This window comes from Orcinus orca, chromosome 15, assembly GCF_937001465.1.
Source record: "Orcinus orca chromosome 15, mOrcOrc1.1, whole genome shotgun sequence".
NCBI classification, from domain to species: Eukaryota; Metazoa; Chordata; class Mammalia; order Artiodactyla; family Delphinidae; genus Orcinus; species Orcinus orca.
In genome coordinates this window covers 10722501-10748776 of record NC_064573.1, presented here as the reverse complement: position 1 = coordinate 10748776, position 26276 = coordinate 10722501, and the positions used below count along the sequence as shown (strand labels likewise).

The window sequence follows — 26276 nt, the reverse complement described above, 5'->3', positions numbered from 1 at the left end:
TGTGCGTGAGTGTGTGTGTGCATTTGGCCGGGGGGGGGGGGGGGGGTAAGGGTGGGGCTACATAGACACGTGTCTTAACTTAAGAATGCCATTCAGTCCTTCTACACTTGCAGCATTTTTCTTTTCTGAGCATGCTTTTTCAGCACAGAAGGATAATAGTTTTTCCTAACAGCATGGGGTTTCACCCCACGTATTAAGGATAGTATCGTGGGTGTAGCCTCACAGATTCAGTGTCTGCACCATCTGATAATTATGTATGTATCCATCTTGACATTCCAGAGTTGGTCCTCCACTTTTCAACTGCAGATGCTTCCACTAACCTTGCAAGGACACCGAGTTGAGACTCATAGCAGTTTTATACTCGTGAATTTTAGCAGTGGTTACAAGCCTAGTGATGGTCCCAGCTGAGAGAAAAGTGTCAGTGATGGGGAGGGTGGTAGATTTCAGGGCTCCTGCAATAGATGTGTGGGTGTGTCTATGTGGGCTGGGGGCGGGCAGTGATGGTGGTGGCAGTTAGAGGTAGAAGAGAAGAATTCTGATCCTTGAAGAAGTGGAAAAACAAGCAGTATGAACCTTTTTTTTTTTTGGTACGCGGGCCTCTCACTGTTGTGGCCTCTCCCGTTGCGGAGCACAGGCTCCGCACGCGCAGGCTCAGCGGCTGTGGCTCACGGGCGCCGCCGCTCCGCGGCACGTGGGATCCTCCCGGACCGGGGCACAAACCCGCGTCCCCTGCATCGGCAGGCGGACTCTCAACCACTGCGCCACCAGGGAAGCCCAGTATGAACCTTTTTTACCTTTAAGTTCTTACGCTGTCAGTAATGGAGAACAACTAGCGATACCGCATAACGTCAGATACGGCATCAGAGCTCAGGCTGGAGATCAGTCAGGATTTCCTGTACATTCTGTATTGAAAGGAATGCATCCTCTCTTCCTTACCTGAATACCCCAGGAATACATGGTATCCCCACGCTGTGAAGCCAGCAGTCAGTTGATAGGAATTAGTTTAATGAATCATAAGGGCTGGTCCTATAAATGGGAGCCCCTAGTGATATTTAGAGAGAGAGCAAACCTTTGATTAAAGACGCAGCCTGTGTATAAGTTCTGTATGTTTGTGGTCATCAAGGGCGAGGAGGGGTTGGGAGAATGACTGTGAGAAGTGTGTGTAAGGGGGAATACTTGAGGTATTAGCTGCTGAAAAGCAACTTACTTTCACCTATAATCTGCATTTGTCTCTGGACTCAAGTCTTTGCTCTGTGTTGTTGAGTGTGGTTTATTGCTTTTCTGTAACGTCAGGAAAGGTCCCTTCTGGTGCATCATAAAACGTGTTGATGGAAACCCCTGGAAACACTGAGCGTCTTTGAGATTTGGGGAGTGATCAGGTGGGAGTGGTTGTCTGTACCTTTCTGCCCTGAGTTCTCCTTTGTGGCAACTTTAATGTCCTCACCTCACAGGACACAGCTTCTCCCCCAGAGGCAGGATCCCCATTGTGGGGAGCGGAGGATGGGCTTTCCACCAGCCTAATGGTTTTCATTCTTCTAGCTCTGCCGTGGAGAGCTGGCAGCATGACCAGCAAAGTACTTTGTCTGCCTCAGTTTCCTCATCTGTTAAAGGGATAATAAAGTCAGTCAGTGTGAGCGTGGAATGAGTTACTATGTAGAGAACATTAGCAGTAGTTCCTGGCACATAGGAGTGCTCAGTAATTCAAACTATAGTAATTCTTAGCTTGCTTCGTCTTAAATTAGAGGGAGATATGTATGTAATAGTCACCCTGAGAATGACTTAAGAAAATTAAATAATTCATTACATTTCAAGAATACAACTTCTCCGTATGCTGGAAAATCATGCTGCAGAGTGTTCCACACTGAACAAAGCTAAAGTAAAACTTGTGCCAGAAATTAATTTTTTTGTATCATTTCGTCCTAACTGAAAACTACAGAAACTAAAGGATAAATCAGGTATTTAAGTATTCTGAAGCCGAGTATAAACATAGCTGTTACAGTGCGATGGAAGAATCACTTAAGAGTTCGTGGTACAGAAGCAGTATCCTCAACAGCTAAGGATGGAAATGGACTGAGCGTCCACTTGCCTAAGTTTCCCATATCTTATATTTTTTGAACCTTGTCTTTCAAAGAATGCAAACGTAGTTCTGCAGGGCAGTGAACAGCCTTGTTATTTGGTAAATTGGGTATTTGCGTTTGTATTAATTGCAGTCCAGAATCACGGCGGTTATAGAGGATGAAAGATTGTTGAAATTACAGATTGAGCACTGTATTTCTCAGGTTATGAAGTTCAGGGAAATATGTAATTATTTCTGAGTTTCCTCAGGTTCCTCTGTTCAACATAATGTTCTGACATACAGAAGGGACAGTTCCAGATATGAAATGCAAATCAGTAGGGGCTGCCCCTGAGCCGTAGCCAGGGTTAATCATGCAAATCTAATGCTGTTCTTGGTATTTCAAGGAAGGTTTTAGTTGAAGTCTCAGGCACATATTGATTTAAAATTCCTACTTCAGAGAGCAGTGTAATTTTTCTTTTACAGCTTCAAATTTTAAAATATAGCACAGGATTTGGAGATCAATTTAGTGACTGGACATCTATCCATCCTTAATAATCCTGAAAAGTTGTGGGAGTTGGGAGGGAAGGGCACCCTTAAAGGATGTGGCGATTTCTAAGCAGATTAAAGAATATATTAGATCTAAAGTTACAAATGTTCTATAGCAAGTCCCTTTGCTTGGAATACGATCAAATCAACCAATTATGCATGGTTACTGAATGTCTGCTCTGGTCAAAGAAGATGGCTAAAACTGGCAAGGACAGACCAAATCAAAAATAACACTACAACGAGTTCCTAACTTTGGGAATGGTATAAAATTCCTTTGGAAATGAGACTGTTTACAGGAAGAAATGAAATGTCTTGCTCACAAGTGCAAGCTAACACATTCTAATAGCCGTTTCCGTTGTGCACAAAGTGCGTCTGCTTATCTTTCCAAGAACAGTAAAATTTCATATGCTGCTGCCTGACATAAGAATTATGTTGACATATCTCCATATCGCTGACTCGCTTGTAAGTTAATCTCATCTCACATGAATTTTTCACCAGCTTCACTCTGATGTTGATAAAGGAGATGGTTCCATCAAATACATCTTGTCAGGCGAAGGGGCAAGTTCCATTTTCATTATTGATGAGAACACGGGGGATATTCATGCCACCAAGAGGCTTGACCGCGAGGAGCAGGCCTACTACACCCTCCGCGCCCAGGCGCTGGACCGGCTAACCAACAAGCCCGTGGAGCCCGAGTCGGAGTTCGTCATCAAGATTCAGGACATCAATGACAACGAACCTAAATTCCTGGACGGCCCGTACACTGCCGGAGTTCCCGAAATGTCTCCTGTGGGTAAGTAAAGAGCAAGTTGGTCTTGTACCATCTGATTTTAGGAGGTTTGTATTTAAAATTAAATCACCATAAATACTGGGGAAGAAATCACATTAGCATTTGTGTAGACATTGCCGTTTAGTGTGAGGGGAATGTTTGAGATGTGGTAGTAGCCAGTATCCAAATTCTATTTTTTGACACATTATTTTATTTATACGGAAAATTAGGAAATTCTTCCTTTTACACACCTGTCTCAGTGTCTTCAAGAAATTACATAGGTCTTACAATCCCTTTTCAATTTAATATTTAAAATTAAAAAATGATTCAAATTATGCCTAAGAAGTTTAAAAAAAACACAATAAAATTATCAAACCAAAAAAAAAATCATTCTAGACACAGCCCTGTGATGATCTATTACTTTTCTTTTCCTTTCTCCCCATGTTAAATTAAGAATTCACTATTCTAAGCACCTCTCTGGGGCCAGGGTATCAGGCAAGGCCAGCAGTGTAGCTAGGCTAATATTAGAATCAGCTGGTCTGTTTCCTTACAGAGTATGCTTGAACCTGTAAATGTCCATCCACCTGCCACCACTAATCTTTTTGTGATTTCTCCAGAAATTTAAATGCATGAAAATTTATACTGAATTTATAATAATGGTAAAGTGATACTCAGTGTGAGGTATATAAAAGAATAATGAAGGCTGTTTTACTCAAAGGCCTTTTGACGTTGCTCCATTACTGGAAAAATGGAAAGTAAATTATCTTTAGCATATACTGTATTTCAAATACTATTAAACTGTCTTTTAAAATTCCACTGATTTAGGTACCTTTGGAATAGTTTTCAGCCAGTATGTAATTTAGGTATGGATGATCTTACAAAAAAAAAAAAAAATGGGGCTGGAATAGAGACCAGTTGATTTATATCTTTTATTTCCTGTTGTTTATAGTATTGAAGGGGGAAGTTTATTTAAAATAATAATCGAACTTGTATTTTAACACGTATTTCAACTCAAGTCTTTGATTTGTTTTACTTGATTGATTGATTGATCGTTTTACTTTAAATAAAAGTCATTACGTTCATTCCAGCTTTCGATCCACACATCTGCCATGCTGGGGAGTGGAGTTGCAAAGATGTGTATTACATGTGCCCAATTTAGTGACCCTAAATTTCTGTTCCAGTCAGATTGGAGAGGGAACATTATTTGGGGACCATGGCTCAAGGTGCTAAAGAAATACAACTGAAAATAAGCCAGAGGAATCGATGCTTGCGGACAGGAAAGGTTCTGAGCTGCAGTGGCAGCATCTCACTATAATTATCTTCCGTGTAAATAGTTCTTTGACCAAACAGGCTTATTCACACTTTCTCAATACTGTCCACTCCTTCAGAGTGCTTCCTGCTGCTCTTGTTTAATGACAAAAACAACAACGATGATGACACCAGCAGCAACAAGATTTGGGAGGTTTTAGAGAAAAGAGAAGGCACGTTGTCCTCTCCAAAGTAATAATGTTTAGAAAAACAGGAGGTTTTGAGGTGTGTCGAAGCAATTCAGTTCAGTGCCGTAATTCTTCTGGGCATTTTGGGCATTCTTCATGGGCTTGCTACGGTTTTCCTTTCCTGCGTAGAACCCAGCAGTGCAAATTGGATTACTGTGAGCTTTTTGTTCTAGAGGCTGAATAATGCACTGTAGTTTTGGTTCCAGTGGTACCACTCTGATATCAAACAGCATGATTATTATGTGCATGTGTAAGTTATTTTAGTTATTTGATTCCAACAGGTTCAGAACTTTTTAGAAAATGATTTCTCTGTGTCTTCAGGATTTACTTGACACTAATTGAGGTCACTTGGTTAATATCAAAATTTGAGCTAAGAACAATAAATGTCTACATAAAATGTATCCTATGGACTTATAGTGACAGCTTATCAAAGTGTTTAATTCTAACCAAATAGTTATAATAGCCACTGAATAGTATGGTATATACAACACAAGTTTTCAGTATTTATTATTCAGGCCTACTTTTTTTTTTTTTCATTGAGAACTAAGATTTGAAACACACTCATAAGTCCCTGGGATCTCTTATTTGTTGCCAGAAGAGCATAGATAAGCGTGACAATACAAGTGTGTGTGTGTGTGCGCGCATGTGTGTTTGTATATGTCTGTGTGCCTGTGCGTGTGTATAACTTATTTAACGAACACTTCAGAAAAAATTATACACAACAAAATTTACTGAAGTATAGTTTTCATTATTTTGTTTGTTTCAAGGTGTTTTCTTTTCCAGTGAAGTAGGAAATCGGTACTTAACCATATCGCGAGAATAAATATTGCTGTAACGATGGTGCTGTAAAGATGTTCTCTATTTCCTTATAGAGGAGATAGAGAACATCAAAGTCATTGATTCTAACATTTTAAAATAGTCAAAATCTAATTGTTAAAAAGATTTTTAAATATACATCATTCACTGTTTTGGTCCTACCAAGCATCCAGAGCGCAGTCTCCTAAGTCTATCAAATAAAAAAAATAAAACTTCCGAATTTACAAAATGTGTGTGTGTGTGTATACACAACACACACATGCATATTCAAATTTTCCACCCAATCTGAAAGAAAATAGAATTGGTAAGGGAAATCATAATCTGGAAAAGAGAATAGACTTGTAATTATAAGATGGGTATTGGTGACTTATTTAAGGCATTTAGAGACGGAGATCTACATAGGAATATATCTAAAAGAGATGTTAGACTAAAAATGACATATTTTCAAGAATTTATTAGAAACCAACTTGAATCTTAAAAGAATACAGAAAGGGATTTGTCCCATCCCCATCAGCTGTGTCATAGATGATAAAATAGCATGTGCTTAAATATTTAAACTCAGCAAATGTGAGTAGCTAATACTTTTAAGATAATATTCCAAATGGAAATAAAAAGAACAGATCACACTAAATGCCTTCCATATGGAATAAGTGAATGCATAGTAAAAGGAAGAAGCAATATGACATTCTATCATATGAAATGTAGAAAAACAACCAATGTTGTGATTTTTCAAGTTGCCATGCTTTTTCTCCTTTGGGAGGGTTTGGTTTAAACTTTCATTTTATGCTTTTGTTTTTAAATCAATTAGTGAAAACAAATGAAAAATAAAACTACTACAGGAAGAGACACAGTAGCCACTTAATATCCAGTTAAATGTATCAACTGAATATGCTTTATTCAGTTAATGAAGTTTCAGTTTCTGTCTGGCTTTACTTTGCTACAGCAGTGAGGTTGCCTCAGTGATTTGAGTGTCACGATGTTAGTATTTGTCATGCTGCCTTCTAGACAGTGATTGAGACTTATAGAGATTGCTCTTGATAAAAATTTATTACCCAACCCTGATGGATGAGATGCCTAAAATTTGAGTCCCATCCACTTCTGAATATATATCCCTGCCTAACTTGCACCATCAGTCTTATTTTTTTGCCAACATATTTTCATGTCCCTTAAATAGTTCTGAAGGATGAATTATCATTTATCATCTTTTGGGGTTTGTCTTAGGCAAAAAATAAAATATATCAATTTTTCATGTACCTTAGAATAAGAAAAATGAAAAATGAGAAACAAATCTAGTGTAGAATCTTTAGCGTTTTGTGAGTTCTTATGTTTTGTGGCATTTGGGAGTTTTTAACTCATTGGTTTTGGGATTGGCACGTAGGGACCTCAGTGGTACAAGTGACAGCAACGGATGCCGATGATCCTACATACGGCAACAGCGCCCGAGTGGTCTACAGTATCCTGCAAGGACAGCCATACTTCTCAGTGGAGCCAAAGACAGGTAAAAATTGACATGCAACTCTCTTTGTAAAGTCATCATTTATATCTTGGCATAGAATTAATAATAGTTATTTTTATTCAGTATAGTTGGAAATGATAACAGACACTATTTTTACTGTGGTTCTCTCAATATGTGTACCATGGTAATAAACAGCATATTATTTATAGAGACATTAGCACATTTTAAGAATATTTTATTACATTTATCAGTATTCCTACCAAAATTAAACAAAATATTAGATATTGAAAAGTGTTTCAGCTGTTACCTCTTGACTATATAAGAAAATGTTCATCATTCATCTCTAAATGTTTTTTGCTTTGTTTTCTTTAATTAATTCACATAGGAATTACACACAGTAAAATTTAAATCTTAAGCAAAATCTCCTTGCCATGCAGTAGAATATGTACTAGGTTCAGCTTGTCCTTCCAGGGGCTAGTTTTTCTCAGGGAAATTAGTTGAAACATAACACTTAGGATGATGATCTGCTAAATCAAAAACTAAATTAAATGACTTTTAATTTCAGAAAAAAAAATCATGAATTGCAAAGCTGCCTGGATACAATATGTGGTTGTTTGGCTAGATATTCTGTTTTGTTTTGAAGATGAAATAGTTTATATACCGTAAGACTATAATTTGGAGCACTATTTTCTTGGTTATAAAATAATATTTTATCTATTCTGCTCCTCTGGCTCTGGGTATAGGGAAGTGTAGGCAGGTGCGAAGATGGGTGGGTGTGAGCCATTGGTTTTCTTCATCACTGTGAAAATCCAAAATTTCTCTATATTTTAATAATTTTGCCTTTATCATGGAGAATAATTCTTCCTCAAATAGCAAGTTTGTGATTTTGAAAATTTGATAGTACTTATGATCCTAAATGAATATTTTAATGCCACTTACCCTGTTTTTCATATTATAAAAAATGGCAATATCAAATCATTCTCAAAACACTGGGGGGGATAAACATTTTAAGTGTCTTTTGAGAATGACAGTTGTGCAAAAACAGACGAGTACATTCGCTGCGAGCTCATCATTCATTAGAATTTTCATAAAGGCTGTGGCATATTTTTTTTTACCAATGTTGTGATAAAGTCTGGAAGCTGCCTAGAAAGTCTGATAGAGGAGAAATAGTTCTGATTCAGCGAGTATTGAAGGAGAAGTAAATGAAAGTATCTGGTTTATGATCTGAATCCTGGGAATGTAGAAGTTGTGTTCGTGGTTGATATAATGATAGATCTGAGAACCTAAATTCAGACACCCACTCATTCCCTTCTATATCTACTCTTTGCAGCCTAGAAAGACATTGACAAGTTTCTGACAATTTGCTCACAAATTGTATACCTCCTGCATTATATAACCTGTTCAAAAATAGCATGTACTAATCCCAAGGGTTAAATATTTTGCTGCTACTAATGATTGGCTTGTGATTTTAGCTTTGCTGTAAGACAATAGGTGTTTCATAGGCCCTGTGTAGGTAAGACCTCACCTGTTGAGCAACTGGACAATAGTCTGTGTCATGGCATCACATGATTAGTACTTCAAACTTAATTTTCAATCTCAAGGACCGTGTATTACAGGAGGTAAAGTTTCATTTAATTTTGTTTTGGTTAAGAGTTTTTAATGCTGTAATCATGGTAATCATTGGGACTTCTCTTTCTTATAGTCATTTGTGCAGAGGTATTCTAGGAATTGTTGTGTCCTCTCTGCTATCATAATATAGAGAATGCATCCCCCCCCCGCAAAAAAAAATGGATGGAGAATTTTCAGGCCTTACAAGCATGAAAAGCTGTGTAGACAGTTTGAGGTAGTCTTCCTTAGTTGGTGTATGATTCTTACCTATGTAAGAAATAACATTATTTCCCACATCTCCAAATCTAAGGCCTTTTGAGAAGAATGTAAAACTTTTGACAGCAAAAAGGCTGAAAATATGTTAAATCAAGATTATATAAAATAGGCCTAGGAAATCACTGTTAAATACATCTCTGAAAGTTTAACTTCTAATTTCTTTTTTAAAAAGGAGTAATATTAGTAATATTAATAATAACCATTACTATTTGTTAATCACATATCATTAACTTAGCCTGGCTAAAATCTCTGAGCATGTATTCCATCTGTAGCACACTTACAGCCACATGACCAGAGGGTAAGTGTATTTTCTACGTTAATTTCTCAGTCCACAAAGCCAGGATGTGAGTAGCTGCAAAAAACAACGTTGACAATTCAGCAAGCAAAGAGAATGGCACTAGAAACAAGATAGTGTAGCATTAAAAGGACTGCAAAGATATATACACTACCAAACGTAAGGTAGATAGCTAGTGGGAAGCAGCTGCATAGCACAGGGAGATCAGCTCGGTGCTTTGTGACCACCTAGAGGGGTGGGATAGGGAGGGTGGGAGGGAGGGAGACACAAGAGGGAAGAGATATGGGAACATATGTATATGTATAACTGATTCACTTTGTTATAAAGCAGAAACTAACACACCATTGTAAAGCAATTATACTCCAATAAAGATGTAAAAAAAAAAAAAAGATCTCATCACCTATCTTCATAATGTCCCCAAATTCACAGGGAGATTGAGAATTATTCTAATGTGTTTATCTAGTCTGTAACCTACAAGCAAATAGATCCAGTTTGTCAATCTATTTCATATATGGCAGGACTGGCTACATAATTTGCTATTTGAAATGAAAGTGCAGGCTTCTTGTTCTAAAATTAGTAGGATTTCAGACGTCATCAGCAGAGCAGAAACCAAACATGGGGACAGTGTGTGACTGCACAGACCACAAGGCCATGAAGTTGGCCTTGAAAAATGGTTGGGGTGTCAAATATCACTTGTCATTTAGGAGTGCTTTCTTAAACATAGAGGTGTGACTCTATGGTGCCTGCGTTAGAGATTACATGCGTACTTGTTACATCCTAGCTTTAGGTAAGTAATACAGTTGTAACAAAGCCCTCGTCTCTAAATACACCCTTCATGCACGTTCCATCCTGTGGCGTGGCTCATGGTGTAGAGGACTCTCACTCCTGTCAGGGCTTCCTCAGGACATCCTCTCACAAGAGTGAGGGGATGTAACGACAGTCCCTTCCTCAGCGACTCTTTATTTGATGCCAGCTCTGTAATCCTTTGGTGATCCAGAACCTTCCATCTCTACTATTGGCTCTTCTCCATGTTTTTATGGTTCTATTATATGCTTCACTTAGAGGTAGAGAAACCAAATAATACAAGTCTTAGACAGAAAATTTAGAAAAGGATACAAACTTATTGGAAGAGATTCACCTGTACATCTAATGTATCTTGAACCCGACAGCATCAATAGCCCAGCCCTGTGTTACCTGACTGATGTGGTTGCCTAGACTCCTGGGACTAATCCGGAGCTTCAGAATGGACTTCAGAAATGTACACATCTGAATTCTTAAGGAGATTCCATGATAACAGAATATGCTTTAAAAAGCAAAACAAAACATTGATGGCGGGTAGGAGATAAGAAAATCATCTGAAAATTTATTCCCATACCAAAAACTAGACAGTTTTTGCATAATACTAGTGATAAATTGATGTTTCATACACAATACTTTTTTGTGGACATGGATTATAAATAAATAAAAAGTTCTGGGTTACTGGTCAGATGTACATCTATAGAAAAATGATTATTCAGAAAGCCAAAAATCTGAGCCAGTCTCTTTTCTAAAGAGTTACAGGATATATTCTTCTCATCATAAGTGGCTTAAAATTATTGACTATTAAAATTAAATATTATCCTCTCCCATGAAAACCTCACAGAACTGTAAGGTTATGATTAGGCAAGACTGGCCTTTACCACATCAGAGACATAGTAAAAACAGTTTCTGTGTGTGTGTGTGTGTGTGTGTGTGTGTGTGTGTGTCTATATAATATACAGCAAAATGCAGATCAAATCCAACGTATGAGAATTCTTTTCCAAATGTATACAGTTGATACTCAAAAGTAAAAAGCTAGCAAAAGCCATAGAACTAGAAATCTGTTATGTTTGAATGTTCTTATTTAAATTCACTTCTCTCCCAGTTATTTCATTCTTGTAAAAAATACGTTTAATAATTGAGGTATTTGGAAATTACCTTTGCCACCTGCATTTCTTTGCAAACTTTGTGATGATTTTTGCTTTGGAGGAGTGTTATATATAGGCTCATTCGTAAAGAGACAATTAGCTGTGTGAAAAATAAGTGAGTAACTTTTACTACCATACTTCTCCCCTGATAATTCTGTTTTCTTTCAAATAACGCTGCTGAGCAAAACCATGAGAAGATGAGGCGGCTGTGTTTTCTTTGCTGATTAGCTGAGATGTTATGGACCTCTCTCCATCATAATACATGTGCAAGGGTACAAACTCACTTACACATGTTGATTTTGGAAGGAAAATGAGAGATGAATAGAAATTAAAAATGAAAACTGAATGAGTAAGAAATTTTGCTAGAACTTCACTAATATTTGATCTATATGAAATGCACCATTAGTTAAATATTCAAGATTGTCAATGCTCAATGTATAAAAAAGTATTACAAGTAAAGATGATTAACATCAAAGAGAAAAGGGAAGGTGGGGGGGTGGAGGGGGAGGGAGAGAGAGAGAGAGAGAGAGAGAGAGAAAGAGAGAGAGAGAGATGTAAGTCCCAGAACTCTTAGACAAAGATTGTTATGCTTGGTAACAGCGTGTCTTACTGAGGTCAGTACTCAATGCCTTATATATTAGAGTTAAGGGAAGTATTGAAGAACAGACATGAAATGTTCATAGAATCATTATGGCTCTGAGAAGAATATTTATGTTTCAGACAATTATCAATGAACCAAATGGGTATATGACTATGTTTCTTTTGATTGTCATTTTGATGTTTCAGAGATTAACTATAAGCAGTGTGTAGGTAACCGAAAGAGTTCAGTGAAAGGGTTACTTAGACCTTGTATTGCTGTGCTTGTAGCAACAGCGTCCAGTATAGTGTATTAGAATAAGTGATTGTTAAAACAACGGCAATAACAACAAATGGCCTACTCAAAGAAGTATAATTTAAATGCTTAAAATACTGATATATTGTTGGGGTGTGTATGTGTATATATATGTGTGTATGTATTTGATAGCTACTGCTTAGAACTAAGTAACAATAAGGTTGCTTAAGATGGTGTGAGTGTTACTCAGCTTGGAATCTTGAGAACCAGTAACATATTGTTTAAGTTATTCTTAAACTATTGAAAGATTTTCTCATCTCTTCCCCACTCCTAGAATATTTACGGAACTGTAGAATATTGTGAAGAATAGGGAAGGCCTGATATAGTATAATGTGGGCTTGTAACTTATACTTAAGGCTGAAATATAACACACACAGACCATTTTTACATGTGTCCATGGAAGAATCAGCATTTAAACAATTTAAATTGGCAGCTTTTAAAAAACATTTTATAAATTTGGAGGATATAAAAACATTTTTATGCTGAACATGAGGGAAAAAAAACATTTATCCCAACTTGTTTACAATTATGTTCTCTCAAAGAATCATCCTTTATCAGACAGCCCAGTTTTGCCCCTGAGAAGTCCGTGATACCAGAGTTCCTGTTCCTCACATCTGAGTCATTGGGGATTTAAATTCTGACTTAAACTCTAAAAGTTAGAATCTATTTAATAAAATGATTAGACATTTTTCAAACAAAGTCGATAAAAGGGTTCTAGGTAGGTAGGTAAGATGTCTTCATTGGAAATGATGGAAGTACAGGAAATGATTAAGTGGGATTCTAGACTCCTTCTGGTATCTAATTAGCAAAGATGGCCTCATATTGCTAGTTTCGAGATCTGTACAGGGCAATATTGAATACATAGGTTCTCATTTGACATAATCTCTGTGTGCATATACTAAGTATATTAAGTATATAATGTCATTTTATATATTTACATATAGCGTAAACGAAATTCTATCTCATAAACATACTATTACCTAACCTATTTATGTAATAAATAGTTATTAATATAAAACCACTAATTTAGTGCAGCAGTGATTATTGAGTCAAGCTTTCCTACCAAGCAACATGAAGTTCTGAAATCAATTTTTCATACCTCTGAAGTCTTAAAGGCTATCCATATTAAATGCAGTTGGTTCGAAAGAAACAATACAACACATCAATATTTTTAGTGTCTTGATTTCCATTAACACAGTCATTCTCGTCTATAGTACTTTTTCTCAGACCTTTAGATACAGCATAAAGTCATCCAGCAGCATAGTTTGGAATGGTGTTTTGTTTATTAAACATACATAACTCTCATTCCTTTTATTTATGGAATAGTTATTTTGCTGGAAAAGAGGTAGTAGCTGGAAGAGAGTTAGGGACCATAGCTGAAAGGTTTGTGGTGATTTCACATCACTGGGAATTAAGTTGTTGGAGAGGGTGAAAGAGAAAAAGAGAGGTTCATTGTCATATACTTGTACAGGCCACTGCCCATTCTTCTAGCAGAGTATATTTTATTTATTATAAGTTGGTATTTCCTGAACCATACATTTCCATAAAATCTAAAGATAATCCTCTTTCTCCGCTTTTCTGCATTACAGCGTTTTCTGTGTTTGTGATATTGTATATAATTACTATATCCCTTTGGCCTTTAATATGCATTGCAATTATTAAAAGGAAAAAAACAAAAGGCAACAACTCAAGAGCTATTTTCTACCTATATCAGTGTTCTTCGCTAGTATAAATGCAGTGATTCATGATGCATTTTACTGGGATTTGAAATTTTACAGGAGTCATCAAGACCGCCCTTCCAAACATGGATAGAGAGGCTAAAGACCAGTATTTGCTTGTTATTCAGGCAAAGGATATGGTTGGTCAAAACGGAGGACTCTCTGGAACCACGTCGGTCACCGTGACCCTAACTGATGTCAACGACAACCCGCCTCGCTTTCCTCGAAGTAAGCTGTTCTGTTGCACGTTGCAAGCACATTCGTTTTCCTTGCCAGATTATAAAAATGTCTTTAAAAAGGCATTTTTCCAAATACTTCTCAAACAAATAATTATCTTAACTACATTCTCCCCCAGTTTTAGCAGAGGTATGACTTTTAATTCAGTAATATGGAATAATAAGGGTATTGAAAATAATTAGAAGTGATTATATCTTTGTATTACTTCTATCTTAAATATAATATGCTTTTTCTTTTGTTCACACTTTGAATACTAGACAGTTATGAGGTTTGTTTATGCATTAATCTTTTTATTCAAAGACATGCTACTCTTTACATTCTGTAAGTTATGAGGTTGTTGCCAATTAGTAACATTCAAATACGCTTCGTGAATTCTCTACGCTAAAAATATTGCTTTATTTTTAAAGATAAAAATAAGAGTCCTGAACTTCACTTTTCATTCCACACTTTTTTTTAACCAGTTCATGTACCTTGAACATTCCTTCTGCTACCTACCACATCTTTTCAATGCGAACGCTCAGCATTTCAAAAGAAATCAGTCCAAAGAACCAGAAAACTGCATTCCCTCAATTTAGTTTCTTTGACCAAAGTGGCTTTTGTTTTAAACAAGAGGAAAAAAATAATTTCTTTAGGTAGAGCTGTCCTGATTGTAAAAAAGCATTTCATCTCACTCTCTTTTAGTTGCCTTTTTTCTGCTTTTTTGTAAATGTGTGTGGTATTTCTTTAGAATACTCAAGAAAATAAGGAAATCATACAAACTACAGTGTTTTTAAATGCTTGTCTGATAGAAATAGGGAACTGAGCTCCCTTATGAACAGATCTTAAAGCTAATAATGTTAAACAAGGACACTTTCTCTGCAAATATGAGTGCCACCATGTTTTCCTTCAAATACTGCTTCTTTAGACGTTTTCTTTTACATATTTTTAATATTTATATTGTTGTACAACAGGCATTTCAATACCTCCTGGCAAAATAAAGAAAATTACACTAACTTTAACATTAAAAAAAAAGAACCTATCCTTAATTGTGTCCTTGATGGCTTACAATGGGGAGGAGAGGAGGATTGAAGAATAAACAAAACAAAACAATTAATGCGATTATATTTGGCTGATAATAGAATTAGCCGTTTCTCTTTAACTATAGTGATAAGAATTGACACTTAAAATCTTGTGGTTTCAGTTGTCATGATTTGATAGGATAGAGCATGGATTTTCTAGCTTACTAGATACTCCCCTACTTATTAAAGTGAAGGAAGCCGAAAATATGTCATCAGATTTTTCATTTTGGCTGAGATTTTTCTCTACCATTTAGTTACTATTCTAACCTTGAAATTTTTGGATTTTCCTAAGGACACTTGTAGATATGTGAAAGGGTCGCTCAAAAATAGTAAGTATGTGCTGTAATCATTTTTTAAAATCAGTAACAATTTATAAAATGTAGAAAATTGCAAAAGCAATCATTCTTAGCCTAGAATGTGGTCCCTTCGTATGGATACATTTTCCTTTCCCTGTTTCAAAGAGAATCCTTTCTTTTCTCCTCATAAGAAAGTGCAAATGCACCACTGTTAACAGCCAGAAGGAAATGGAAAAGAGGGGAGGAAGCAGGAAAAAGTAGATGATTAGAGGAAAACGGTGAAGGGACGTTTTCCTAGTTTCAAAGGTGAAAGGGGTGTTTCCTAGTTTCAAAGGGATGGTTGACGGACGTACTTCATCTGCCTCCCAAACTGGCTTTTTAAAATTTTTATTTATTTATTTATTTATTTTTGAGGGGAGGGGTAGGGGGGAGTTGAGGGATGGTGAAGAGTTTTTACAAAAGAAAGTTTAAAAAAGTTACTATTCTTCTTTGGCTTCTCTTTCCTCCTGTTCAAATAACATTGCCTCTGCTCTTGTACCATTGTGCCCCAAATCAGTTCTACATCCAGCTCACACAAATAATTCTTATCCTTGGTAAATTTATGAGCTAAAAGAAGACTAATATTGACTTTCATCAGCTTCCTTGTCCAGTTTTCTGAAACTTTTGCAGCGAAAGATACTATTATGGAAATTGCAACATTGAGTAATCAGGACTATTTAGGCTTGGCTTTTTGCCCATTCGAGGCCTAAGCTGTACTATTTTAATTTTTTAATATTCAATATTTGTATTAATTGCATTTTAATTCCTTATAGTCAATACTCAATGTTAAGTGTATTTATAATTATTTGAAATTTATCTTTACTATTAAAAGTAGCATATTTCTCAGCACTAGAAATACCGGAATGGAGGATCTCCTCATGCCTTTCCCCAGGCCGTCTGTTTCTGCTCTTACTTATTGATTATTATCTAATTATTTCCATGAAACTTCTTGAGGCTGCATGAAATTTGTCATTTGCCTCTTACTGCTTTGTTATCTTCTTTTTCAAAAAATAAAAACAAATTAAGCAAAGGTGGTGCAAAATAGCCGAATATTTAAATTTTTATTGGTTAGTTTGGTGTAAGGTTTTGTTCATTTCTTGTTTTTAATTTCACAGGGTCGTACCAGTATAACGTCCCAGAATCATTGCCGGTGGCTTCCGTTGTGGCCAGAATTAAAGCTGCCGATGCGGACATAGGAGCTAATGCTGAAATGGAATACAAAATTGTGGATGGTGACGGATTCGGGATTTTCAAGATTTCTGTTGACAAAGATTCACAGGAAGGAATCATTACTATACAGAAGGTAATATTTATTTTTGTTTCCTGTGAAGGTACTATCATAGAGATTATTGAGAAAACTTGTCTGCTCTGATGGAAGAACGTGCTAGACACATTGAATGGCTTTATGGGACCATTGTTATTTTAATTTTAGGAAAAAATGCTGTGCATTTATCTTTACGTGTCGGGATTGTAGAGAAAATTGAGTAACGTGTAATTACACTCTATCAGTTCTATTCTCTGAGCAAACCCACAGCTCTTATCTAAGCTCTGTAACAGAAAAGCATACTGGCAAATGTGCCGTTTTAAATGACCTGCTTGGTGAGATGAATATTTTTTTTTAATTAATTTTTATTGGAGTATAGTTGCTTTACAACGTTGTGTTAGTTTCTGCTGTACAGCGAAGTGAGTCAGCTATCTGTATACATATATCCCCTCTTTTTTGGATTTCCTTCTCATTTAGGTCACCACAGAGCAGAGTTGAGTTCCCTGTGCTATACAATAGGTTCTCATTAGTTATCTATTTTATACATAGAGTGTATATATGTCAATCCCAATCTCAACTCATCCCCCCCCGAATATTCTTCTTTGTTGACTATTTTAGTAATGAAACCCTAAAATCATCCAAAAGCCTTTGTAAGCAACTAGACAAGCACTCCACATACATGAAAATAATATAAACTTGGAACTAGAAACTGAAATGTTATAGACTAGCTACATTATCAGCCATTCCTTTTTAATATTTATATTAACTGAAGTATTTGAAAAATTTATATAAACAGAGCTGGAAAGTTGTGAAGCGTATCATAATCCCTTAAAAAATATGTGCAAAAGAGATTTAAAAAAATCTTTATAATCCAAAATAAAGACTGTTTGCCAAATTAGCTCCCAACACTGGTTAGATATGGGGGAAAGTGAGCTGTTAACTCCCTTTGATCTGTATAGATGTGATCCTTGACAAATGTTAAATTAAAAAAAAAAAAATCCAAAGGAATTGTTCCAGAATATAGTCTTATTTTCTCAAATGTTTGAAATACTAAAAATTAAAACATATATGAAAATGCCCACACTCAAGATACTGGGATTTTATGCCAGTGTAACAATCCAGGTGTAAAACTCTGTAATTAACACTCCTCAATAATTAACACATCAATAAAGAAAGTTATGTTTTAGTTGTTATAGGAAAACATATGTTCGATTTCAGGCCAATGGGCAAAACATTTCTGCAATTATTTCCAGTGGACAGCTGCTGTTTTAGCTCAGCTGGTGACAATCTGTCTAAAAAAGTTTTAATAAGTAGGCTAGGCCAACTCTTGGTAAAATGTTTTGTTTTGTTGTCTAAAATAAAAGGAATGCACTAAGGTGCAATGCTGCTCAAAGATTTCAGAGATTCATCTGGAATCAATCTGCTCATATTCCAGAAGTTTTAAATATATATTGAAATTATTTTATTGAACACATGTATATTTCATATAATGAGACAGCATAAATCATTGAAGAAATATATAAATACAAATATATATGTATTTGATATGAGATATTTGATTCAGTAATAGAAAAAATTGTATACTCAGTTCCTTGATATTATTTCTAGAAGTTTTAGAGAATTGTTTAAAAAAAGCTATAAGAAAACTGGATAAAATGCATTTAATCTCACAGCATAAAACTCGTTAAAAAAACTACAAGGTAAACATTAATGATAACTTACAATGATATAAAAGTCACATAAATAATTATTACTACTGTTCTAGGTTGTGGTTAATATCTGCTAGGATTTATCTTGAGTAATTTAAAGCCTTCTTACTTAATTCTCAAATCTCATGAAGGTATTATTAAGTACAGTGAACATATGGAATCATTATAGAATGTCCAACAAAAGAAAAAATGGTTAAATAATTTTTGATATTTCCAAATTGTAGAATCTTGTACATCATCAAAATGATGTGGTGACATTGTCTTAGCATATTAACTAATATGGGAAATGATTGTATAAAATATTACATGAAAAAAGCAGTATCCAAAATTTTACAGACCCTTTGTTTCAAATTTTCATTTATATAGAATAAAAATTGTAGGAAAATGTTAAAATGATAACAGTAATTGTTTCTGGATCTTCACTGTTTTTCAATATATAACATGCATTTGTTATTATAATTACAATGTTACTAGATTCATAAGAATATTATTCAATGACCAAACCAAAATATATTTCATTAACAGCACTGTTTGATCTACTTTTAGTATTGATGAAAACTCTTGTCCAAATGCAGAAATATGTCACAGAGATGTCAGTCACTAGACTGAAATTTAATGTGTTGTTGAAGCTTTCTCAGGTATTGAAAAAGACATTGTTGTCCTCTGTCTAATGAATTAAGATTCAAAAACATTCCAAATCCTATAAGCATTTAGATTAATGGATTTAAAAAATTTTTATACTAGAGATTTCTACCCATGCACAGCCAAGTGAGTGATATTTGTACCTAATAAATGCCCAATAATTGGTAATTAAAAATTTATCAATCTGTCATTATATGGGAAGTTAGCTAAATGTTTCAATAATTTCTTATGCTAAATATGAGATCAAAATTGTGTTATTTTCTGTTTAAATTATTGACAACGAAAAATAAGTTTTATTTTCTCCAGTGGCTTCTAATAGATGAATACTGTCTAATTTTTATTGTTTCTCCTCCTCTGTTTTCTTATATAATGTCAGCGATGGCCTTTGGATAATTAAGCACACTCAGTGTACAGGAAAATCTTGAGAGACAATGATGGTGGAAAATTTTACAATTTTACTGTTGTGGCGTAAATAACCAGTAAAATGTTTAATATTTAATGAAGAGAATCTTGTTCACTTTGAACTCTGTAAAGCATAGAACCAAGTCGGATAATATCTACATAGAAATAAGTGGAAATAACACCTCTTAGTTTTCTTCACGCTGCAAATCTTTAGTGTTAGCAAATGTTGCTTCACACTTTCCTCCTACCCTTTCTCCACACACTCCTGCATAAATAATAGATATCGAGGTAATTACGTGGTATACATCAGCCTAATTCTGATTTCCAAAGCTCCCTCTACCCACAGACTCCTTTTTAAAAATTATAGTTTTGCATTTTCTGCTCATATATTCCAATGCCTAACCAACCCAACACAGAGTTCTTACCGATATTGAAATAAACATAAAAAGTGGCTTCTCTAAGAGTTAATTAAAAATAGTGGAAATGATATATTGGGTTGGCCAAAAAGTTTGTTTGGGTTTTTCTGTAACATCTCACGGAAAAACCCAAGTGAACTTTCTGGCCAACCCAATATTTACTTTGCAGTTCAAGCTTTAGTGATCAGTGAATTTTTTTCACTTGAAAAACTTGCTTATGGTATTAGAGGTTAATCTAATTTTTAGATGAAAAAGTACTGTTACTTTGTAATATTTTAATTTTTGAGAAGTTTTTTATTTATTCAAAAATGCAATTCACATTTTATGTGCAGTGACTACACCTAGCACTGTACCTTAGTATTAGTTTTGTATTAATCCAGGGCTTCTCCTGTTTAAAAACCTCAAATAAGGCTCATATTCCAACTCCTTACATGGACATCTAAGAGCTAGTTTTGGACCCCTAGAATTATTTAGACTTATATTTACCAGATACATATCCCACTATTCCTAGTTTTATTCAAAGATCTAGAGTAGACACTAAGCCACTTTTAATTCCTAGAAGCAACATAAATATTCTTCTCGGTCTTCAAACGTTCCCTCCTGCAGGACTCACTTATGCTCCGCTCCTGTGCCCACTTACTGTTGCTCTTTTTTTTTTTTTGCGGTACGCGGGCCTCTTACTATTGTGGCCTCTCCCGTTGCGGAGCACAGGTTCCGGACGCGCAGGCTCAGCGGCCATGGCTCACAGGCGCAGCCACTCCGCGGCATGTGGGATCTTCCCGGACCGGGGCACGAACCCGTGTTCCCTGCATCGGCAGGCGGACTCTCAACCCCTGCGCCACCAGGGAAGCCCTGTTGCTCATCTTTTAAGACTGGGATATTGCTCCCATTCTTCCTTCTTTAAACCAAATAATTAAACAGGGGAAGTAAAATTGTCTGTACCACAATTTGTTTTTCTTGATCAAGGAAGGGTGTGTGTGCACGCATGTGTTTCCCTTCAATGTTGGGAGCTGGTCTAGTAAAAATGTATTACCATGGTTTTTTCATAAATTTAGCTGTGGTCCCAAAGATTTGGGCAAATATCTAAGTCTCTGTAGAAGTGTCCGAGAGAGCCCAAGCCCCATTTGCCAGCCTACTGGTTGGTCCCACCTAGTCTCTCAAAGATTTGAACATGACCTGAGAAAGGAGTTGCATAGTAGATGGATAACGCTATTCTCCAGGTAGACAGGGGAAGGGAGACTTTCTTATGGAGGTAACCACCTGTGCAGAGCTTTGTCATATGAGATAGCACGTTAAGCTCAGAGAACTAGAAATAGGGCCATTTTACTGGAGCACAGTGTGGGAGGAGGGGATGCTGGCATGAGATGAGGCAATGTAAGTGAATGGGCTCTTTATGCCTCCTTTGCAAGGCCACTGTTACATATATGTACAGTGCTTTGCAAATGAGAGTGGATTACAAATAATAAATATTAAAAGGTATTTTACTTTCAGCTACAATAAAATATGCTATGGAATAGAAAATTATATTTGCTATTTTCTCTTGAACCCTTATTGTTGGGACTGTGATAATTCTAATTCAAAGCATTTCTTTTCAACGCAATGAATTTTAATGATATTTATTTAAACATTTATTTAAAATATTATCACTTTCCTGGCTACAGTCAAGTAGCACACCTTTTTTACTGTTAAGTTTAAAGCCTTAAAGTCTTTTCTGGTTTCTTTTCTTGTCCCTTCTTGATCCATAATAGATCTTGTCTCTTTGTTTTTTTGTTTCGTGTTTTTTCCTACTCTCTTTGGCATTACCCTAAGATTGGTTATCATTGCTTCACTCCCAGACTATTTTCATTGTTCCTGAGCTTTTTAATTTTTAAATCTATCCTTTTTTTAAAGAAATTGCTGTTCAAAACTCAACACTATTTTTATTATTCCAACTAGTTTGAAAAGAAGCTACTTTATACTAAGAGATTAAGACAGAGTGATACAACAAATTGAAAGGAAGTGGTAAAAATCATCAATGAGGTTATAGATTTAGAAAATTCTAAAAATTTATTGAAAAATTATTAGAATTAAGGAGGGCTTTCAGTAATGAGAACTACAGAAGTAAGTTACAAATCAGTAGCTCCGTTATAGCTCATGAGAACATGTGTATGAGCTCTGGTCTTCAATCCAACCGTACGGCTTCAGCCCACTAGAAGTTGTGTGTGGAATATCCATCCCTCTTGTCTGTTTCCCTAAACCTTCCATCTTAAAGCAGTGTGATCTCACAAAGGCAACCTTTATTCCCAAATCCAAGTGCTTTTCCATCATGAAGCCAACAGTATCTTGATTCTCAATTTCAGAAGAGTGTCTTTGTTTACATTTTTTTTTTTAACTAAACTCTCTTTGGAGTGTTTTTCTCAGAATGAAGGAAGTCCTTTCTGAAGATTTGCTGATTCCCTCTGTTAAGAACTAACAACTACTTACGACACTCAAGGACAGGATTTTGATTTTCAGTTCTACTTATCAAAATTTCAGTAGATGGGAGTCTATATTCCATTCCAGCTAAAACATTTCCAGAGATCCCTCCGAGTTGAGCAGAGTCTGAGAAAACATATATGAGTCCCATAAATTCAGTATTCTTTTCATGACCAGATAATAGGAGAATCATTTGTGAAATCTAGAATGGATTTCTGAATCTGAGTCACAAGAGCATTCTGATTAAAACTAAGAAATTCTGAAAGAAGACAAATGAAGCCTTCTTCCATTGTTCTCAGAATATTTTAAAATTTTCACTGAGATAAACTAGAGAATGCCATGGGCAGTCCATAAATATGAACCATTTGTTCATAGGTTTTCCAGGCTCTCCTGACTATAGGAAAACCTTTACAACCAGGCACTGCTAAGATGTTGATGAGCTTTTTGTTAAAGACATAAGTATATTTGTTCTGATGATGTGTGTCTCAGAGTATTACTTCACATTTGGATAATAGAGTTCCTATGTCCATTTAGATAGTCATTTCTATTGGAATTAAGTTATTTTGTACCTGTGAACCATGCTTGATAATCATCTGAACTTATTTTCTCTCTACTCTATAGTATAATAAAACTTTAGTCCGTTGCTTTTTCATAAACAATGCACTGTCATGGTTATAATGAGATTTATTCCAGTTTGAGCAAATTATTATCATATTTTGAAACATCTACATATGCTATACTTGCATAGGGTGAACTTGGGAGCAGGGAGAGAAGAACAGAAAAACAATCTTTTTCTAAAACATATGCTAGAAAAAGAAAAAGAAGTACAGAATTGTAAAAAGTTATCTTCAGGTATGCTATTCTTGCTCCAATGTCTTATATAGAAATATAAATTCTGCATATGACCAAATATGCAGAATCCACAAGGCTAAAGATTTGTATAGATGTTACCATAGAATTATTTTTTCAGAATTCAATTATCCTTTCTATACATTAAGAATAGACATGCTGGGTTCCCTGGTGGCGCAGTGGTTGAGAGTCCACCTGCCGATGCAGGGGACACGGGTTCGTGCCCCGGTCCAGGAAGATCCCACATGCCGCGGAGCGGCTGGGCCCATGAGCCATGGCCGCTGAGCCTGCGCATCCGGAGCCTGTGCTCCGCAACGGGAGAGGCCACAATGGTGAGAGGCCCGCGTAACGTAAAAAAAAAAAAATTCACCAAGCATAAACATAAGTATTATCCCATGTGAGTGAAAACTGTGTCTTTCTTTCTACCTAGAATTCTTTCTGTTTACATTTCCCCATCATAATTTACAATGTAGGAAATTCTATTTTTCCTTTGAGGTATGGCAGTCTTATCTTTAACGTACTTCAGTTTTCAATGTAAGACCTCAGTTGGGATTACCTATGGAATTGTGCTTCTCTAAAATACTACATAGAGTTACAGTACAGTAAAAAATGAGCATTTTTCAAAATGCATTTCCTATGAAGGATAAGTACACACCCATTTTCTAGCACGGGGATGACTTGTACGGTGGCTGATATCATACTGTCAAATAACATATTTAAGCTTCTTCAGGCCCATTCTTGCTGTGCTATCTTCATAATCTCCTCATTTTCCATACCCTAAAATAAGGTTGAATGAAGTCAAAACCATCAAATAATAGAGCATTGTTGGGGAGGTATTGACAACATGGCCTCCATTCCTTGTGGGAGAGGAAGGGTTAGAATATGCCACATCCTGTCAAACTTCCACTCAGCTGCACAGATTTCTGAGCTCTGGGTTTGCTGTCTTGTTATTGAGACGCGTCCTTTGTCTGCTGCTTGCGGTAATTCCCAGAGTCAAGTATGTATTTCCATATTTCATAAATGCTGTTGATGTGTGGTAGAGGAAAATGAAACCAACAACATTTCCCATTTATTTTTCTTCTTTTCATTACATTTTTTTCTTTCAAAGATGTTGTTTAAGTAATCCTGCCGCTGTGGATGCACATTCCCCAAAATGGAGGAAAGATATGTGTCTCCTTTGACTGTGAAAAAGCATACATTTTGGATTTTAGTTTTAGATTAATACAATAACTCTAATTTAGTGAACATCTGAATTTCAGATTATATTTTCCAATTTGTTCCACCCATTGTTACTGTGTATATATAAGTGGATCCTAACATCGTCTTAATCATCATGCACATGGGTGCATGTGTATAGACTGTTCTCTGTGTATTTCGAGTATAATAAACGAGTATAAATTTACTCATTTTCGAATAGTCAAGATTAGAGATTAATTTAGGGTCTTAAAAAAATAAGATAGCAACACTCTTTGAAGAAAGTTGATCAAAGAGACTAAGACCCTGTTCCTTAGGAGTATTTTCCATTTTCTTTGATTTGGGCAGTTATCAGAGCAATCTTCTCAGAATATGTGTATGTCAAAGACATATTCCAGTGAGCCCTTCATGGTTTTTTGTTTCATTTTGTTTTGTTTCGCTTAGTACACGTCACAGATAATGCACAGTTTTCCTTATTTCTGTCTTTTTCCATGGTGTGTTGTTTCCTAGATTAGTTTCAATAGGTAGGATTCCAAGAAAGAGATATTTAAGAAGTAGATAAGAGGGGATTTAGTGATTACCTAAGGAAAATTGGGGAGAGAATTTAAGGATAAAACTAATGATTCTAGTATGAGTAGCTAGATGAAAAATGTGCTGTTCCTTTAGAATGGGAGTGTGGAGGTGATTAAAATGGTTTGGAATATATTTGCATTACCTGTGATATCTAGGTAACTATTTCTAGAAGGTCATGAATGAGGGTTTATAGCCTAGAGGAGAGATCTAGAGTACAAACTTAGGTTTGGGGGTCATAGCGTATGCGTGGCAATTAAACTGAAAGGGACGACTGAGAACATCATAGAGCATGCATATAAAAGGAGGGAAAGAATGCTTTAGACATTACTTGGTGAAACTGACAAATTTAAGTTAGGGCAGAGAAAGATTCAGAAAAGGCAATTTACTGTATTCTTCCAGGATTAAGATATTTTAAGAGAATTTAAAAATAACTGATCAACAAAGCAAATAAAAAATTCATATTTAGATCAATAAAAAGAATTGCATATATTGTCAGTAGAGGGGGGGGATTGATGGATCCTGGAATCTATGTTATATAGTAAAGACAGGACATAACCAATAAGGGAATGATAAGAGTCAAAGGCCTGGAGTTCAAGGAAATTTCCACGTCTAGATCTGATCTCTCTGCCACTAGTTCATTTGGTCATTTCAAGTCTGTTTTGGTTCATTTTCCCTGGATATGCAGCTATCACATGTCAGAAAGTGAAGTCACCCACTTTTATTCTCTTCCTCTTTGTGATTGTATCAGCTGCTACCTAACAAGTCATCCCAAAGCTGGTGCTTTAAAACATTATTTCTTTAGGACATGATTTCATGGGTCAGCAGTTTGGTGGCGCCTCAGCAGGGTGGTCTTACGAGGGCTCACACATGGGTCAGAGGTCAGCTACTCGTGAGCTTGGTGGACCTGCCTCTGTAGAGGTGGCTGTCTGTCTGCTGGAATGACAAGAGAGGCTGGAAGTGTGCCTTCCAGCAGCCGGCAGCTAACCTGGCTTTGTTCCATGAATGGCAAGAACAAAAGCTCCGTGGTCTCCTGAAGCTGATTTCCGGAACCGACACAACATCACTTCCACCACATTATATTGATCGAAGCAAGACCAGGTGACCCAGATTCAAGGAGTGATGGGGGGGAAATACATGAAGAGAGAGGAACGATAAAAGATTGTGGATACTGTGAAAGAAGAAAAAAGATTTGGGGTCCCAGCTCTGCTCCAGAGAAACTGAAAAACCTTCAGGTTACATTTACAGGAAGTGGCAAAGGTAAGGGTGAAT

The 26276-nt window shown here is 36.1% G+C and overlaps 1 protein-coding gene across 2 annotated transcripts in view; it reads left to right on the top strand.

Annotated features, from left to right (window-relative positions):
- The window catches only part of CDH7 (cadherin 7), a 190949-nt gene that overhangs the window by 119213 nt on the left and 45460 nt on the right, over positions 1 to 26276 (top strand). For both annotated transcript variants that reach the window (XM_033425013.2, XM_049698006.1), the window contains 4 exons: positions 3101 to 3395; positions 7062 to 7181; positions 13935 to 14102; positions 16620 to 16807. In XM_033425013.2, the coding sequence (XP_033280904.1) occupies positions 3101 to 3395; positions 7062 to 7181; positions 13935 to 14102; positions 16620 to 16807 (771 nt within the window). The remainder of the gene's footprint in view (positions 1 to 3100; positions 3396 to 7061; positions 7182 to 13934; positions 14103 to 16619; positions 16808 to 26276) is intronic.